Source organism: Pithys albifrons, chromosome 15, assembly GCF_047495875.1.
Source record: "Pithys albifrons albifrons isolate INPA30051 chromosome 15, PitAlb_v1, whole genome shotgun sequence".
Lineage (NCBI taxonomy): Eukaryota > Metazoa > Chordata > Aves > Passeriformes > Thamnophilidae > Pithys > Pithys albifrons.
In genome coordinates this window covers 3,356,283-3,374,171 of record NC_092472.1, presented here as the reverse complement: position 1 = coordinate 3,374,171, position 17,889 = coordinate 3,356,283, and the positions used below count along the sequence as shown (strand labels likewise).

The window sequence follows — 17,889 nt, the reverse complement described above, 5'->3', positions numbered from 1 at the left end:
AATCTCACAATGCATCTGGAGGAAGTGAATCTTGATATTCCTACACAACCCAGAGACAACCCAAAATCTGTCTGAAGAGTTTGCGATTGCGAGCTGGGAATTGATACCCAGAGCAGCGATCCCGCTTTCAAGTAGAGCATTACATTGCAACTTTTGGCTTCACTTTGGCACAAACAGTGCAGATTTAAGCACCAAACCCTGAATTAGCAGCTCTGTCCCGAATGAGACGAAATATTCCCCCTTCCGACGCTGGGTGGGGATGTTGGCCGCGGACTGACACGTCCCTTGGTCCGCTCCGGTTTTACTGGCACAGGGAGACAAAAAAAAGAGGTGGGAGCTGCTCGGGAAGGAGTCGGAGTTCACGGGGGCTTCCAGATTCCCTCACCCCAGGATTGCTGGCAAGCACCACTCTACCTCGGACACTGCTTAGAAATGCTGGGAGCCGCGGAAGAGGGTGGTTGGCTTTTTTGGAGAGTGACGGCGTGCAACAGACGTAGTGGAGACAGCAAGAGGCAAGTGGTCTTGTTTATTCTGTTCGTTTGCGTGTGTCAGATCGCGGCTGAAACCCTCCGCTATTCTCTGCTGGAGGAAATGGAGAGGGACTCCTTTGTCGCCAATATTGCTAAGGACCTGGGGGTTCCTCTGAGCCAGCTCGCGGCTCGCAAGGCCCGTGTGGTGTCTGAGGGGGACGAGCAGCTTTTCCGACTCAATCAAAACACCGGAGTCCTGACGGCAAAGGAGTCACTGGACCGAGAGGAGATCTGTCCGCAGAGCGATATCTGCACGATCGCCTTTAAGATATTCTTTGAGAATCCGCTGCAGCTGATCCGAGGGGAGGTGGAGGTTCGTGACGTAAACGACAATTCCCCCATGTTCCCGGAGAAAGAAATGGTTCTAAAGATTCTAGAAACAGCATCTCCTGGGTCCCGTTTCCACTTGGAAAGCGCCCAGGACAGGGACGTGGGCAATAACGGTTTACAGAACTACAGCCTTGGGTCAAATCCCCATTTCTCCCTCGCTACCGAAACAGGGAAAGACGGAGTAAAATATGTGGAGCTTGTCCTACAGCGCCAGCTCGACCGTGAAGAGCAGGGGGAGCTGAATTTACTTCTCACTGCCACAGATGGAGGCTCGCCCCCCAGATCGGGCATGGCTCAAGTCCGGATCGTGGTGGTGGATGCCAATGACAACATTCCAGTCTTCGAACGGGCGGTCTATGAGGTGCGCCTGGCTGAGAACAGCCCTCTGGAACAGCTGGTGGTCAGAGTCACAGCCGTGGATCCCGACGAAGGGTCCAACGGTGAAGTGCACTACTCCTTTACCCAGACATCGGAGCGATCCCGGCAGCTTTTTCAGCTGAACCCGACTACCGGGGAGATACGAGTCTCAGGCAACCTGGATTTTGAGGAGGTGAAATCCCACAAGATGGTGGTGAAAGCCACTGACGGTGGTGGGCTGTCTGCTCACTGCAAAGTGCATGTAGAAGTGCTGGACGTGAACGACAATGCCCCGGAGATAGCGCTCACCTCTCTCACCGCCTCCATTCCCGAGGACGCCCCGCCACGCACTGTGGTGGCTTTGTTCAGTGTGCGGGACAGGGACTCGGGAGATAACGGCAGGACGGAGTGTTTGATCGACGAGGACTTGCCATTCAGCCTCACCCCCACTTTTGATAATTACTACGAACTGAGAACAAACACAGCGCTGGACAGGGAGAGCAAGGCGCAGTATAACATCACCATCACAGCCAGAGACTGGGGCATGCCGCGGCTGAGCTCTCGGGAAAGCATCTTCGTACAGATATCGGATGTGAACGACAATCCCCCAGAGTTCATTCAGGAGATCTACACCATGTCGGTCACGGAGAACAACAGCCCCATGCTCCGGATCGGCAGCATGAACGCCACAGATGCAGATGCAGGAAAAAACGCCCATGTAAACTATGCGCTGGTGCGGCAGGAGAATAAGGAGCAGCCCGACGTGTCAGTCAATGCTGAAACCGGGGATGTTTATATCCTCCGCCCTCTGGACTACGAGAAGGTGCGTGCCTTCGAATTGGAGGTGCGTGCCAGTGACGGCGGTTCGCCACCACTCAGCACTCAGGCGCTGCTACGTGTGGTGGTGCGGGACGAGAATGACAACACGCCCGTGGTGCTGCACCCACCCCGCGACAGCAGCGCGGCGGGAGAGCTGGTGCCGCGCTGGGCACCATCAGGATACCTGGTGGCCAAGGTGGTGGCGGTGGACGCGGACACGGGGCAGAACGCGTGGCTGTCGTATGAGCTGGCCAAAGCCACGGAGCCGGGGCTGTTCCGTGTGGGGCTGCACAGCGGCGAGGTGCACACGGCGAGGGCTGTGACAGAGAGGGACTCACCCCGGCAGAGGCTCATCGTGTTGGTACGGGACCGCGGCCAGCCACCACGTTCCGCCACCGCCACCCTCGCTGTCGCACTGGTGGACGGGTTTTCCGAAGCACATTTGCGGGTGAGCGAGGAGGCACCAGCCGCCGACCCTGATGGACCGCTCACCCTCTATCTCATCACCTCCCTGGCCTGCGTGTCAGCGCTGTTCCTCGCCACCGCAGTGGCCGCTGCGGTAGTGAAATTTCGGCAGGTCAGACGGAGCGAGGCGGAGACCTTGCCCACGTTCCCGACGACAGCTACAGAGAGCAGTGCGGGCTCCCTGCCCCGCAGCTACGTGTATGACGTCTGTTTCGCCGCCGGGACCGTCAACAGCGAGTTTCGATTCCTCAGGCCCCTCTTCCCCTGCTTCCCCGCTGGGCTTCCTCCCGGCCCGGGCGAACAACGGAGCTCGGTGTGCTCGCAAGATGCGGCCAACCTCGGGGAGGAAGGCGACTGGGCTGCACAGGTGAGGGACCAGTCCAGGAGGCGGCGATTGTGGGTAGGGAGGGATAAGGGCATGTGTCACATCCTGACAGCAAGGAAATTGCTGAGCTGCTAGTGAAAGAGTTTCTACGGCGGGAAAAGTTAGAGGGGGTCTCAGAGCCGCTGGTTGTACCTCCCAGGAGGATCCGGCGGGGTTCAGCTGCTTCCCAGATGCTGACTAACCGTGTCTCTCTTCATCATAGAAGCATAGAATAGTTTAGGTTAGAATGGACCTTTAAAAGCCATGGAGTTCAAACTGCCCTGCAAAAAGCAAGGACGACTTCAACTAGGTCAGGTTACTCAGAGCCCATCCAGCCTGACCTAGAATATTTCCAAGAATGTGGTATCTGCCACCTCTCTGGGCAGCTGCACCCATATCTATGCTGAGTATTAGTGTTAAAGCAAGTCTTCAGTGTCACTGCAAAGTGGGGGCAGCTGGGCCATGAGCAGGTGAGCAGTAGAGGTAGGAGTGTGTCCCCCTTTTGGGTCCTGCCCAGGCACTGAGTGGAGACCCCGAGCAGGAATGACACGGCTTGTAGGGACACGTACTCCCGGAGGCGGCAGTAATGAGAATGTAGCGATCCTGTGCAGTGTCAGATGAGACTGTGCAACTGTGCAAGGGATGTCACTTCACTGGCAGTGCTCTCTGCACTGCTGTTAGGAGCTGGTGCTCGACGCTGCCAAATGCCATTCACCACGGTGGTGGCAATGTTGAACTCAAGTTGTCCTAGAAGTTGCTGGAGGCTGCAGTGGCAGAGACCTCTGCCATTAAATTCCCGTATATTTTTGTGGCTTGCAAAAACAGTATTGACTAGGAAAGTGTGGTTATCGTGACTTTAAAATGCACCTTCAAAGTCTTTTCCTGACCCACTCAGGTGCTCCCAGTCAGTTTCAGAACTCGAGGATGCTGTGAACTCAGAGTGAGTAATGACTTAGGCTCCTGTTAACTCCCGCGTGTTCAAAGAGCATGGGGGAGAGAAGAGGTGATCATTGAAACTTCTCATTCTCCCCTGAGTCCAAGTCACCTCTAATACCATCTTACAGGCACCTCCTAATGTTTTCATATTTCATAAATACCAATTACTTGGGCTTACTTTACTGCAGGTTGTAAGAGCTGCAGTAGCTTCAGGGGAGACAAGGACCTCTCTTGATATATCAACATTAAAACTCATTTACTGTTTGTGAGAAAGTGGCTTGTATTTGGGGCTCTTACTATCTTGAATTACTCCCTGAGAATCATAAAAGTTTTGAGGTAGTGCCTTTGTGTTATCCACAGCACAGGATATGTAGATATTCCTCGTTCAGGTCAAAGACCCACCAACAAGTTTAACCTCCACTTTGGTTCTGAGTAGAGAAGAGTGGTGTCACACAGGCATTCTTGTAAGAAATGCCCTCTAAGCTTCTCGATGATACTTGCTTCCCTTCAATGCCCAAGAAGCAACTGCTCTCTCTGTTCTTTGCAGGGCAGAGCCCCCCTCTCTGAAGACACAGGACATGGAGCTGCAGAAACAGCTTGCAATGCTAATAGGGGGCTAGAGTTAAATGCCACTTCTGATCAAAACCCTTGGCTTACCCATCAGTAATGAAGAGAAAGACAAGTATGTCTGTCCTCACAGGGAAAAGAGAGGAAAGAGGAAAAACATCCACCTAAAAGGTGTCAGGGAGATCAAGGCTTCTCTGTGAGAGAGCAGAAACCCTCTTCTCTTGAGCAGTACTTTATTCATGTAGGTATTTTGTAATCGTGATGTCGATGGAGGAGGAGAACTGTGTTGCATGCTGATTATACAATAATGTATGATTGTAAAAGTGCTACTGCTTCTACATGTTAAAGAAAAGACTGAAAACTGCAGTAGATCTTCAACTTTTTCATATGCCACATTTTCTATAGTTCTTTGTTTGTTTTTATGGGGAGGTCTCTGTACTAGTGTCTTATTTTTTTCCATCTGTTCAATACTAGGCCAAAAAAATATTAAGCAAAATTAAGGGGTGTTTGCAAAGGAATTTCTTAATAACAGGCAAAAGCTGTTTCCATTAGAAACTGCTGACACTGCCACACTTGGCATATTTGACCAAGAGTTTACAGATTCTCCCTAATGTAAAGAGTGGGGTTTGAGCTATGTGTGGGTTTTGTGTTTGGTGTTTTGTTTTTTGTTGTTTTTTTTTAATAGTAAAATTAGAATTAACACTTAAGGATTGTTTAGTATAAACTAGTAGCGAATTAAAAATACTGTTCATGGGCTTACAGTAAAACAGGTGAAACTGTTTACAATTAATTAACGGCACTGTGGAATATAGGCTTTCAAGAACTTTTCTTTTTCTTCATTAATCGGTATTGATCTACAAACTAATGTGATATTTCCTGTCTGTAAGACATTTTAAGAGTCAAATTCCTGATGACAGAAAACAATAAAACCTATTTGAAACTTCCCTGGGTCAGTGTTCTGTCTCGAGACCACCTGTCACAATCATGGCGGAGGAAAGAGCCACCCAAAGAGCAGGATTTAGGGAAAAAAATCCTTTTATTTGGAGAGTATTTTATGCAGGGGAAATCAGAACCACCTGGGAAGAAGGCCGTCCTCAGAAGTGGAGCAAGGTAGAGAGGACTTTTCTAGCCAAGATGAGGTCGGAGAGATGCTGCTTCCAGCCTGAGAGGTCATGAACTGGGGGAACAAGTTCGATCCATTCCGAGAATTACTACGGGGAACATAAGATCTCTGCTGTAGACCAGCTCACTTGGTTTGTTGGACACCTGTAATAATGCATAGCTTTTTAACTAAACAGCCTGAAAGTAATTTATTCAAACGGTTATAGTGTGGCACGTCGGGGGGAAAAAAGGAAAAAAACCCTACAAAACTCAGCTTTAAATAAATTTAGTTTTCAAATAAAAGGCAAACAGAGGCATTGCTTATTCAAGCGGTGGCCACACGTTGAACGGGATTGTATGGACAGTTAAATCTGTATGGCTTGACCTCGGAAGAGAGAAATACGACCGTTAATCTCTGCTTTCCAGGCTTTGTGCTGGGAAATCTTTGCGCCCTTCCGCAGATCGGCCGCCTGGTGCCGCTGCTGACCGCGGAGGCTCCGCTCAGCCGCAAGTTCCAGTCTCCGCCGCCCCCGGGATTCGGGCGGGCGGGGCTGCACCATCTCGGGCTGCTCTGTCCGGGGCTCGGCAGGCTGTATCGGCAGCTCTAGCGGGCTTACAGGAGGGGAGATCGGGTCGCTGGAAGGGAATGAAGCTGAGGAAGAGTGAGGACCCCTTCCCGGGGCGAGGGGTGGCTCTGATCCTTCTCTGTATCTCGGGAATGAAAGCAGAAACAGCTCGGTACTCTGTGCCCGAAGAGGGGGAGCGAGGCTCCTTTGTGGTGAATATCCGTAAGGATTTGGGACTGACCGGTGAGGAATTGTCGGCTCGACAGGCTCGACTCGTTCCTGATGGAGAAAAACAGTATCTACAGCTGAACCAGCACACCGGGGATTTGGTGGTGAGAGAGCAGATGGACCGCGAGGAGCTGTGCGGACAGAGTGAACCTTGCCTGGTGCATTTCGAGGTGCTGCTGGAGAGCCCACTGCAGTCCTTCCGAGCTGAGGTAAGACTCATCGACATTAATGATCATGCTCCTGTCTTCTTAAATAAAGAGATAGTTTTAAAAGTCCCGGAATCTGCAATGCCAGAGACTCGATTTTTGTTGGAAAGCGCTCAGGATCCAGATGTGGGGAACAATAGTCTTCAGCATTATAGTATCAGCTCGAACGAGTATTTCCATGTGTACAGCTGGCGGCGAAATGACGGCAGGAGGTACGCTGAGCTGGTTTTAAATAGAGCCCTGGATCGGGAGCAGCAGGCAGAAGTTGCTTTCAGCATCACAGCTGTGGATGGTGGGACTCCACCACGCTCTGGTACAGCCTTAATTCGAGTGATAGTCTTGGATATAAATGATAACAGCCCGATATTTACCCAGAGTGTGTATAAAGTCTCGGTAAAGGAAAACAGTTCCCAGGATGCCATAGTGGTGGTGGTGTCCGCTAGTGACTTAGACTCAGGAACGAATGGGGAAGTAGCCTATTCCATATTTCAAAATTCAGAGGAAAATCTTGAGACCTTTAAAATAAATACAGAGACAGGTCAGATTCGACTTAAAAAGACTTTGGACTATGAAGAAACAAAGTCCTATGAGATAGACGTCCAGGCCACAGATGGAGGGGGCCTGTCCACGCACTGCAAGGTGGAGGTGCAGGTGGAGGACGTGAACGACAATGCCCCTGAGGTGATCATCACCTCCCTCACCAGCACCCTCTCGGAAGCCTCCCCACCTAACACCGTGGTGGCTCTTTTCAATGTGCGGGACCGGGATTCGGGGGACAATGGCAGGACCACCTGTGAGTTGGCAGGCGAGCAACCCTTCAGCATCTCGCTGCTGGCGGCTGACGCGTACGCTCTGGTGACTTCGGAGGCGCTAGACCGGGAGGAGGTGGCTAAGTATAACGTGACTGTGCGAGCCCGTGACAAAGGCTCTCCTGCGCTCTCATCATCCAAAACACTTCTCGTGCGGCTCTTGGATGTGAACGACAATGCACCGACCTTCACCCAGGACATTTACACCATGGTGATAAGTGAGAACGAGCCTGCGGGGACGAGTCTGGGCCGCCTGAGAGCCACAGACGCTGACACGGGAGAAAATGCTCGTGTGAGATATGCAATAGAAGTGCCCTCGCCGGGCACCCCCGCTGCGGCATCTTTCATGTCTGTGGATGTGGACAGCGGAACTGTCCGGACATTGCGCCCACTGGACTATGAGAAAGTGCATGCCTTCGAGCTTGTAGTGCGCGCCAGTGACAGTGGTTCGCCGTCTCTGAGCACCCAGGCGGTGCTGTGCGTAATGGTGCAGGACCAGAATGATAACGCGCCCGTGGTGCTGCACCCACCCCGCGACAGCAGCGCAGCGGGAGAGCTGGTGCCGCGCTGGGCACCGTCAGGATACCTGGTGGCCAAGGTGGTGGCGGTGGACGCGGATGCGGGGCAGAACGCGTGGCTGTCGTATCAGCTGGCCAAAGCCACGGAGCCGGGACTGTTCCGTGTGGGAGAGCAAAGCGGCGAAGTGCGCACGGCGAGGGCTGTGACGGAGAGGGACTCACCCCGGCAGAGGCTCATCGTGTTGGTGCGGGACCGCGGCCAGCCACCGCGCTCCACCACAGCCACTCTCGCCTTCACACTGGTGCATGACTTCTCCGATGCCTTCTTGCAACAGAACCAAGATCCTGTGAGCAGGCAGCAGCCGCAGGCAGCAAAGGATGACCTGCTTACCACCTACCTCATCGCCTCCCTGGGCTGCATCTCGTCGCTTTTCCTCCTGTCTGTCCTCGCTTTGGCTACAGCCAAGCTATGCAAGGCTCGCCTCCAGGCACACCTTTCCCCTCCCTCTCCCAGCTGCTATACAGATGGAGACTTTGTCGGGGACGGCCTGGACGTGGCCGGCATGGGCAGTCTGTCACCGGCTTACCGCTACGAGGTGTGCCTGACTACGGGCTCGGGGAGGAGCGAATTCCAGTTCCTGAGGCCCGTCCTGCTCAGTTCGCAAAGCAGCGCTGAGGTGGGGCCGGACAAGAACGAAGATCCGCTGTGCAGCTCGCAGCCTGCCGGCGAGAGGGAAGCCTATGCGAGTAGCACAGCCCCTTCTCCCGTTTAGCCGCCGGACTGGCCGGTCGGCGGGCTCGTCCATGTCTGAACTGTACTGGGATGCACCCGCCATGCACCCCCTCAGCCTTAAATTCCTCACCTAGCTGTAGTGCCGTTCTGTGCTGTTACAGGCGTGCTGGACGTACGAAGGAATCGAGCCGGTTTCTCCCACCGGGGAAGGCGGCTCAGACCCTCCCAGCTCAGCCCCCACTCCAGGCTGCCCTGTGAAACGCCTTGTGTCCCTTTTACAGACGCGTTTCTAGAAGGGCGCCGACTCGCCTATCGCTGGACGAGCGCGCTCGCCAAACCGCGAGTTGTGGACAGAGAAGAGCGGGGACAGACACGGAGTAGCTGCCGGCTCTGCCTGTGAACTCGCACTTCCCCAAGGGTTCCCATCGCTAATCCCCGGCATATGTCTCCCCTGTATGATGTGCGAGCAGCTTGCCGCAGGTGCGTCCGCGGACGAGCGGCGGCACCACGCGTGTGCGCGCGTGTCCGTGGGCAGGAGCGAGCGGCAGTGCGGGCAGCGAGCGGCGGCGGGCGCAGTCCCAGCGCGCACCGCTGGGTGGTGGTCTCGGATAAGGCGTCGACGAGCTGGACCCAGACCAGCCAGTGCAGCCCAGATTAGCTCAGAACAGCCGAGCCGGGCGGAGGTGCCAGCGGCAGAGAGCGGTGCCTCTGCTGTCCGCTCCCGGCCCACCGCGGCAGCACTCTGTGCTGCGACCCGACACTCTGACAGAGCGGGAAAGAGGACAGCCGCCGCCGCGCCGCTTTCTGGGGGGACTACTGGACAGATCCGAGAGAAAGGCTCTGGTAGCCGCCACAGCAGCCGCCGCTTGGCCATGGCGATCGCAAGGCAAGTGCTTTGTCTCTCTGCTTTCCTCTCCCTGCCCAACGCTTACTCCGAGTCCATCCGCTATTCCCTAGCCGAGGAGGCGGACAGCGGCTCCCTGGTTGGCAACGTGGCGCAGGACGCAGGGCTGACGCCGGCGCAGCTCTCGGCTCGCCGCGCCCGCCTGGTCTCGGAGGACGGCCGCCAGCATTTTCGCTTAGACCGCGCCACCGGCCGTCTCGTCGTGGCCGACAGGCTGGACCGGGAGGAGCTGTGTGGGCAGTCCGGGACCTGCATGCTCCCGTTCGAGCTGCTGCTGGCCAACCCGCTGCAATTTTTTCGTATCGAGGTGGTCCTGGAGGATCTCAATGACCATTCGCCCGTTTTTCCAGCAGAACGAGTCACTTTTAATATTCCGGAAACGAGCGAGCCGGGCTCTCATTTCCCTCTGGAGGTTGCTCGGGACCTTGATATTGGCAGCAACAGTATCCAGGCATACCACATTACTCCCGAGAACGAGTACTTTGGTGTCTCTTTTGACAGTCAGAGTGAGAATGACAGAAATGTGGAATTGGTTTTGGAAAAGTCGTTAGACAGAGAGGAGCAGGCAGAGATAGATTTCAGTGTCATTTCTGTCGATGGGGGCTCCCCACCTAGGAGTGGGACCACCCAAGTCCACATCGTCGTTCTAGATGTAAATGACAACGCTCCAGTCTTCACACAGAAAACATATGTTATACAGGTTCTGGAAAACGCACCAGAGGGCTCTGTGGTTCTGAGTGTGTTGGCGAACGATAGGGATGCCGGAGTTAATGGGGACATCTCCTATCAGTTCAGCCAAACAGTGGATCAGAGCGACTCAACATTCTCAATTGACTCTAAGACTGGTGAAATTAAACTCACAAAGCCTCTGGACTTTGAGGCAACAGACATTCATGAGCTCAGTGTGAGAGCCACAGACGGTGGTGGTCTTTCAGCAATCTGCAAAGTGTTGGTGAAGGTGTTGGATGTGAATGACAATGCACCAGAGCTGGTGGTCAGTTCCTTCAGCAATCCCCTCCCTGAGAACTCACTGCCCGGGACGGTGGTTGCCCTCTTTTCTGTCAGGGACAGGGATGCTGGTGCCAATGGGAAGATCTCCTGTGCCCTCGAAGATCAGCTCTTCTTCTCCCTCAGACCAGCCTATAAGAATTACTATGAGCTGATGACTGTGAGTGCACTGGACCGGGAGGAGACGGCTCAGTACATCCTCACTGTGACAGCAGCAGATGCAGGGTCCCCTCCTCTCACAGCCACCCACACCTTCACCGTGGATATCTCAGATGTCAATGACAATGCCCCTGTCTTCAACCAAACGTCCTACACCATGTATGTGCGTGAGAACAATGTCCCCACCGTGCTCGTTGGAGCCGTCAGTGCTGCAGATGCTGACGTGGGTCTCAATGCCAAGGTGACCTATTCCCTGTCACCTTTTCAACCGACAGAGCAGCCTTCGTGCTCCTGCATCTCTGTGAACTCTGAGAACGGGCATGTCTTTGTGCTGAAACCTCTGGACTACGAGAAGATGAGGCAGACCGAGGTCACAGTTAGCGCCTCTGACGCAGGGTCTCCTCCCCTCAGAGCCAATGTCACCGTCCACCTTGTGGTGGTGGACGAGAATGACAATGCACCGGTGGTGCTGTACCCAGCCCAGGACAGCAGCCCAGCCTCCAGTGAGCTGGTGCCCATGGCAGCTGAGGCGGGTTATCTCATCACCAAAGTGGTGGCTGTCGATGCCGACTCGGGACAGAACTCATGGCTCTCCTATCACCTGCTGAGGGCCACCGACCCTGGACTGTTTGCAGTGGGTGCCCAAAGTGGGGAAGTGAGGCTGAGGAGGCCAGTGACAGACAGAGACACCGTCAAGCAGAAGCTCATCGTGCTGGTGAGAGACAACGGGCAGCCACCACTGTCAGCCACCGCAGCTCTGAATGCACTGCTGCTCAAGGACTTCTCAGACATGCGCCAACCGCACAGCAGCCCGGCCACAGAGGATGAGGGCGGCTCCCTGACAACCTATTTAATAATTTCCTTGGTCTTTGTCTCCCTGCTCTTCCTCATCTCCACAGTAGCCTTTATCGCCCGCAAGGTGTACAGGAGAACGGAGCTGAAGGGTGGGCACGTGCTTTACGGTGCTGACAACTTGCCGAGCAGCCTGGCCGATGCAGCTGCTGCAGGGACCCTGCCCCACGGCTATTGCTACGAGGTCAGCCTCACGACGGGCTCGGGCAACAGTGAGTTCAAGTTCCTCAAGCCCATCCTCCCCAGCCTGCCACCACAGCACTGTGCCATGGGTGGTGCTCCCAATGATGAACAGGTTTTCCCTTGTGTCCCTGCCTCTACCGACGATGTGACATCAGACAATGCTGGGACTCTTTCCGCAGAGCCGTTCAACAGTATTTCTTTCAATTAGGACAGTGTTAGCGCAGGCCATGCCTCCATGCCTTGTGCTAGACGGAATTAAGGCTGCACCGTGTCACAATCGTTCCTCCAGAGTAACTCTGTATTTTGAAGTGGCATAACCAATTTCCTCGAAATTGTAAGTCCAGGAGTGCTTTTGTTTCCTTAAAAAGCAACGAGGAAATAGACTAAAGGGAACGAAAGCTCTTTCACTTAGACATTCGTATGTTTCAGCTCCCTTATGGCCATTTCTGATAAACTTTAAGAATGGGTTAGTACTTCCAGCTAAGCTCTTACCTCTCTTACTGTCAGACAACACAGTGGACCATTTATTCTGTGCTGTAACACAATGGCACAGTTGGGCAGAAAAATCTGATCTTTGCTGAAATGCATAAAGATCTTTTCCAGCTCACGAAAATTAGGAGGTTGGGAGGGCTGTGTGTATGCATGGGGCTTGTTCTTTCCTGGGATCTGGATGTCCCTGACTGCCATCTGTGGACTCTGTTTGCTTTGATTTCTAGTGACTATGTCAGTCAATACAACCACCGTGTGTCTCCTAATCTTCACGAGTGGTGCCTGGTGAAGTACGGAGTTGCTTCCATTCAGTCATTACAGTGCAGGAAATTCAAGCTCAGCAGTCAAAAAGGTTATTTTTAGGCTTTGAGTACAGCAGTCTCATCTTCTGTATGGCAGAGCAGAGCAGCATAATGCACAATACGATCTTCCCTTGGCCAGTAAGAGTGGGTTGGGTGTTCTGTCTCCTTGCAGTACAGCAGCACAAATGGTGTTGGGGTAGACTGCAGCTTTACAGAGTTGTGAAAACACGTTCTTTGTCTTTGAGTGCATTGCATGAAAACTCCGCATGTCCTTCAAGGGGCATTTTCTGAAGGTAGAATCCAATTGGGCTTGTGAAAAGGACATTGACTTGGATCTGCTGCATTGTTGTTCCTGAATTCAGTGAAACTGAATTGGGAAGGTGTCCCTGCATGATTTTCTGGATTTCTGTTAGAACATTTGGATTCTACTTTTTGACATTTCTCCTTTTCCTCTCTGAACATCATTTTCCCGCCTATTCCTCTTCAGATGGACTGCCCTCCACCCATAGTAACCAATTGCTTGAATGGTGTCTGTAATGCACGGGATATTTAGAAAGCCATGTGCTGTGCAATTCTGAAGTTATAAACTGCAACATTGTAGATCGGGATACCATTAGTGTAAAAATTGAAATAATACTTAGAAATGAAATAAAGAGAACACCCTTTTTCATATATGAACCCAGAGGCCTTAGCAGAGTGGTTCTTTCTGGGAAAGCACTGTCAATGTTTTTAGGAAGTCTGGGAGGTTTTTTTCTCAGTGTGTCCTTTGCCTGAGGTAATGTTTGGTGGGTGCATGTCTTGACTTTGGAGATGCAGCCGATAGAGTGTGTTCAGTGCCTTGGTCGTGCTGTTACTACAGTAATGCCACTGCTCAAGGCTGGTTTCTGTGTTTGGGAGAGCGGCTCAGTCCCTCCATGCTTAGTCTCTGCTTCACAGTGCGGTGGGAAACCCCTCGTGCTGCTTTAACCACCGCGTTTCCCGACGGGCACGAACTGGATTGCCGAGCACAGAGCGGGCTGTGGGCAGCGGGGATAAGGGAGAGACGCGGTGCATGTGCCAGTGACGCCCTTGTCATTGGAATCAAGCCGCAGCATCTCAGAGCACCCTTCCCAGCACATTCATCCCCATGCGAGCGTCCTCCCGGACGTGCCCGCTAGATCCAGCGGCGGTACCGCGCGAGTGCGCGCGTGTCCGTGGGCCGGGGCGAGCGACAGCGCGGGCAGAGGGCGGCGGCGGGCGCAGTCCCAGCGCGCACCGCTGGGTGGTGGTCTCGGATAAGGAGCCGCCGACGAGAGGCTACGGGAGGAGAGGCAGCCGAGCCAAACCCAGACAAGCCCAGCCCAGAGCAGCCGGGAACAGCCGAAGTGGGAGGAGGTGACAGCGACAACGAGCGCTGTCTCCTGCCATCCTCTCCCGGACCACGGCTGCTGCGCTACGCTATGCCGGCCTGATCCCCTGCAGAGAGAAGGAAGGCAGCCGTCCGTCGCCTCTTTCCCGGAGGACTACGCCAGAGATCCGGGAGAAGGAGCCTGGTTCACACGGCCAAGACATGGCGATCGCAAGGCAAGTGCTTTGTCTCTCTGCTTTCCTCTCCCTGCCCCACGCTCGCTCCGAGCCCATCCGCTACTCCCTAGCCGAGGAGGCGGACAGCGGCTCCCTGGTTGGCAACCTGGCGCAGGACGCGGGGCTGACGCCGGCGCAGCTCTCGGCTCGCCGCGCCCGCCTGGTCTCGGAGGACGGCCGCCAGCATTTTCGCTTAGACCGCGCCACCGGCCGTCTCGTCGTGGCCGACAGGCTGGACCGGGAGGAGCTGTGTGGGCAGTCCGGGACCTGCATGCTCCCGTTCGAGCTGCTGCTGGCCAACCCGCTGCAATTTTTTCGTATCGAGGTGGTCCTGCAGGATGTCAATGACCACTCGCCCGTTTTCCCCGAGGAACGAGTCACTTTTGAAATCCCAGAAACGAGCGAGCCGGGCTCTCGTTTCCCTCTGGAGGTCGCTCAGGACCTTGATATTGGCAGCAACAGTATCCAGGCATACCGCATTACTCCCGAGAATGAGTACTTTAGTGCCTCTTTTGACAGTCAGAGTGAGAATGACAGAAACGTGGAATTGGTTTTGGAAAAGCCTCTAGACAGAGAGGAGCAGGCAGAGATAGACTTCAGTGTCATTGCTGTCGATGGGGGCTCCCCACCTAGGCGTGGGACCACCCAAGTCCACATTGTCGTTTTGGATGTAAATGACAACGCTCCAGTCTTCACACAGAAAACATATGTTGTCCAGGTTCTGGAAAACGTACCAGAGGGCTCTGTGGTTCTGAGTGTGGTGGCAACTGATCGGGATGCCGGAGTAAATGCTGACATCTCCTATCAGTTCAGCCAAACAGTGGGTAAGACCAGCTCGATATTCTCAATTGACTCCAGGAGTGGTGAAATTAAACTCACAAAGCCTCTGGACTTTGAGGCAGCAGACAGGCACGAGTTCAACGTCAGAGCCAGAGATGGTGGTGGTCTTTCAACAATTTGCAAGGTGTTGGTGGAGGTGTTGGATGTGAATGACAATGCACCAGAGCTGGTGGTCAGTTCCTTCAGCAGTCCCCTCCCTGAGAACTCTGTGCCAGGGACGGTGGTTGCCCTCTTTTCTGTCAGGGACAGGGATGCTGGTGCCAATGGGAAGATCTCCTGTGCCCTCGAAGATCAGCTCTTCTTCTCCCTCAGACCAGCCTATAAGAATTACTATGAGCTGGTGACTGTGAGTGCACTGGACCGGGAGGAGACGGCTCAGTACATCCTCACTGTGACAGCAGCAGATGCAGGGTCCCCTCCTCTCACAACCACCCAGACCTTCACCGTGGATATTTCAGATGTCAATGACAATGCCCCTGTCTTCAACCAGACGTCCTACACCATGTATGTGCGTGAGAACAACGTGCCCACTGTGCTCGTTGGAGCTGTCAGTGCTGCAGATGCTGATGTGGGTCTCAATGCCAAGGTGACCTATTCCCTGTTACCTGTTCAACCGACAGAGCAGCCTTCGTGCTCCTGCATCTCTGTGAACTCTGAGAACGGGCACGTCTTTGTGCTGAAACCTCTAGACTACGAGAAGATGAGGCAGACCGAGGTCGTAGTGAGTGCCTCTGACGCGGGGTCTCATCCCCTCAGAGCCAATGTCACCGTCCGCCTTGTGGTGATGGACGAGAATGACAATGCACCGGTGGTGCTGTACCCAGCTCAGGACAGCAGCCCAGTCTCCAGTGAGCTGGTGCCCATGGCAGCTGAGGCGGGTTATCTCATCACCAAAGTGGTGGCTGTCGATGCCGACTCGGGACAGAACTCATGGCTCTCCTACCACCTGCTGAGGGCCACCGACCCTGGACTGTTTGCAGTGGGTGCCCAAAGTGGGGAAGTGAGGCTGAGGAGGCCAGTGACAGACAGAGACACCGTCAAGCAGAAGCTCATCGTGCTGGTGAGAGACAACGGGCAGCCACCACTGTCAGCCACCGCAGCACTGAATGCACTCCTGCTCAAGGACTTCTCAGACATGCGCCAACCGCACAGCAGCCCGGCCACAGAAGATGAGGGCGGCTCCCTGACAACCTATTTAATCATTTCCTTGGTCTTTGTCTCCCTGCTCTTCCTCATCTCCACAGTAGCCTTCATCGCTCGCAAGGTGTGCAGGAGAAAGGAGCTGAAGGGTGGGCACGTGCTTTATGGTGCCGACAACTTGCCGAGCAGCCTGGCCGATGCAGCTGCTGCAGGGACCCTGCCCCACGGCTATTGCTACGAGATCAGCCTCACGACGGGCTCGGGCAACAGCGAGTTCAAGTTCCTCAAGCCTATCCTCCCCAGCCTGCCACCACAGCCCTGTGCCATGGGCGGGGCCATCACTGATGAACAGGTTTTCCCTTGTGTCCCTGTCACCACGGAGGATGTGGTACCAGACAATGCAGGGACTGTCTCTGCAGAGCAGTTCAACAGTCTTTCTTTTAACTAGCACAGGGCCTGCTAAGACAGAAGCTTTCATGCCTTGTGATAGGAAACAATGCAGGCTGCATCCTCTGGCTGTGTTTCCTCCTAAGTAAATCTCTAATTAAAATTGGAATAACCCACTTCCTGCAAATTATAAGTCAGAAGAAAATTTCTCTCCCACTTAAGAAAAAAAAAAGAAAGAAATAAGCAAAGAAAGAAAAGAGAGGATTCAACTTTATAATGACCATTTCTAGTATCTTTTAAGTATGGCCTTAGGTCCAAGCCTACCCAGAAGCTTCTGTCAAGCAAGGCCATGGATCTCTTATTTCCTGCTGAAACAAAATGGCACAGTCGGGTAGAGAAATCACACTCTTGCTGAAATGCATTTAGGTGATTTTGTGGATCTGGAAAGGAAGGGAATTGTGAGTACTGTGGTCCTAGAATCTGGCTCTTTCTTTCCTGGATGCTGGAAGTCTCTGTCTCAGACATGTGGCCGCTGAGTGTTATGCCTTCTAGTTGGTCTGTCTGTACATACATCCATTGGGTGTCTGCATATGCTGCACTAGTGCTGCCTGGTGAAGCAGGGAGTTCCTCCCACTGGGATATTGCAATGCAGGCAATTTCAGCTCAGCAGGCAAGAAGAGTATTTTGACCCTTTGAGTACAGAGGTCACATCTTCTCCAGGGCAGAGCAAAGCAGCAAAATGCACGTCAACATCCTTCCTTTATCCATATTGATGGGAGTTCTGTCTCTTTGGGGTTGCCTTGGGAATACATCTGAATAAACAATGTTGAGGCAGATTGTAACCATATAGAGTTGTAAAAACATATTCATTATCTTTGGGTGAATTGTATGAAAATTCCACGTGTCCTTGAAAGAGCATTTTCTGAAGGTGGAATCAAGATGAACCTGTGAAATGTTCAATAAGTATGATTTCCTCACTGTTCTTCCTGATTTCAGTTATCATGCTTGTGGTAGAAAGGGATCCAGGCTACAGCCTCTGGCCATGTTTCCTGCAGAGTAAATGCATATTTTCTGCTGGCATAACCAGTTTCTTGGAACTTTTAAGTTGAGGAATTTTTGTGTTCCCCTAAAACCACCAAGCAAACAGAATAAAGGGAACCTAAGCTCTCTCACACAGACATTGGTATGTTTCAATTCCATTATAGGCCATTTCTGAGAGGCTTTATGTGTGGGCTAGCTCTCCCAGCTAAGCTCTTGTCTCTCCTGCTGTCAGACAAGACAGTGGACCTTTATTCTGTGCTGTAATGGAATGGCAGTTTTAGGCAGAAAAATCTCATCCTTCCTGAAATGCACAAAGACCTTTTCCCAGATCAGGAAAGTGAGGAAGTTGGGAATGCTGCGTCACAATATCATGAGCACAGTGCTTGTTCTTTCCTGAATTCAAAATGTGTTTGTCTGAGATGTGTTGGCCCTGTGTGCTTTGCTTTCTTGTCACCGTGTCTGTCTGTGCATTACTGGTGCTGCCCGGTGGCT

At 53.3% G+C, this 17,889-nt stretch overlaps 4 protein-coding genes across 4 annotated transcripts; all 4 read left to right on the top strand.

The window, feature by feature from the left end:
• The first annotated feature begins 360 nt into the window (after nucleotides 1–360).
• Nucleotides 361–5,312, top strand: LOC139678984 (protocadherin beta-16-like). Its single transcript, XM_071570310.1, has 2 exons — nucleotides 361–2,868; nucleotides 4,349–5,312. The coding sequence occupies exons 1-2, from the start codon at nucleotides 433–435 to the stop codon at nucleotides 4,466–4,468; spliced, it is 2,556 nt and encodes an 851-aa protein (XP_071426411.1). The 5' UTR covers nucleotides 361–432; the 3' UTR covers nucleotides 4,469–5,312.
• An 803-nt stretch (nucleotides 5,313–6,115) lies between these two features.
• On the top strand, nucleotides 6,116–8,929 carry LOC139679155 (protocadherin beta-16-like). Its single transcript, XM_071570585.1, has 2 exons — nucleotides 6,116–8,543; nucleotides 8,811–8,929. Exons 1-2 carry the CDS (start codon nucleotides 6,116–6,118, stop codon nucleotides 8,927–8,929), a joined length of 2,547 nt encoding a protein of 848 aa, XP_071426686.1.
• Nucleotides 8,930–8,987: 58 nt separating this feature from the next.
• On the top strand, nucleotides 8,988–12,923 carry LOC139679154 (protocadherin beta-15-like). The gene has a single exon (XM_071570583.1). The coding sequence runs from the start codon at nucleotides 8,988–8,990 to the stop codon at nucleotides 11,841–11,843; it is 2,856 nt and encodes a 951-aa protein (XP_071426684.1). The 3' UTR covers nucleotides 11,844–12,923.
• Nucleotides 12,924–13,733: 810 nt separating this feature from the next.
• Nucleotides 13,734–17,558, top strand: LOC139678985 (protocadherin beta-15-like). The gene has a single exon (XM_071570311.1). The coding sequence runs from the start codon at nucleotides 13,976–13,978 to the stop codon at nucleotides 16,415–16,417; it is 2,442 nt and encodes an 813-aa protein (XP_071426412.1). The 5' UTR covers nucleotides 13,734–13,975; the 3' UTR covers nucleotides 16,418–17,558.
• Nucleotides 17,559–17,889: the final 331 nt, after the last annotated feature.

Excerpts from the sequence above, each read along its gene's own strand:
- LOC139678984 (XM_071570310.1), top strand. The coding sequence starts at position 433 with ATGCTGGGAGCCGCGGAAGAGGGTGGTTGGCTTTTTTGGAGAGTGACG. Across the intron at positions 2,869-4,348 it reads AAGGCGACTGGGCTGCACAG|GGCAGAGCCCCCCTCTCTGA; the intron begins GTGAGGGACCAG and ends TGTTCTTTGCAG.
- LOC139679155 (XM_071570585.1), top strand. The coding sequence starts at position 6,116 with ATGAAGCTGAGGAAGAGTGAGGACCCCTTCCCGGGGCGAGGGGTGGCT. Across the intron at positions 8,544-8,810 it reads CGAGAGGGAAGCCTATGCGA|ACGCGTTTCTAGAAGGGCGC; the intron begins GTAGCACAGCCC and ends TCCCTTTTACAG.
- LOC139679154 (XM_071570583.1), top strand. The coding sequence starts at position 8,988 with ATGTGCGAGCAGCTTGCCGCAGGTGCGTCCGCGGACGAGCGGCGGCAC.
- LOC139678985 (XM_071570311.1), top strand. The coding sequence starts at position 13,976 with ATGGCGATCGCAAGGCAAGTGCTTTGTCTCTCTGCTTTCCTCTCCCTG.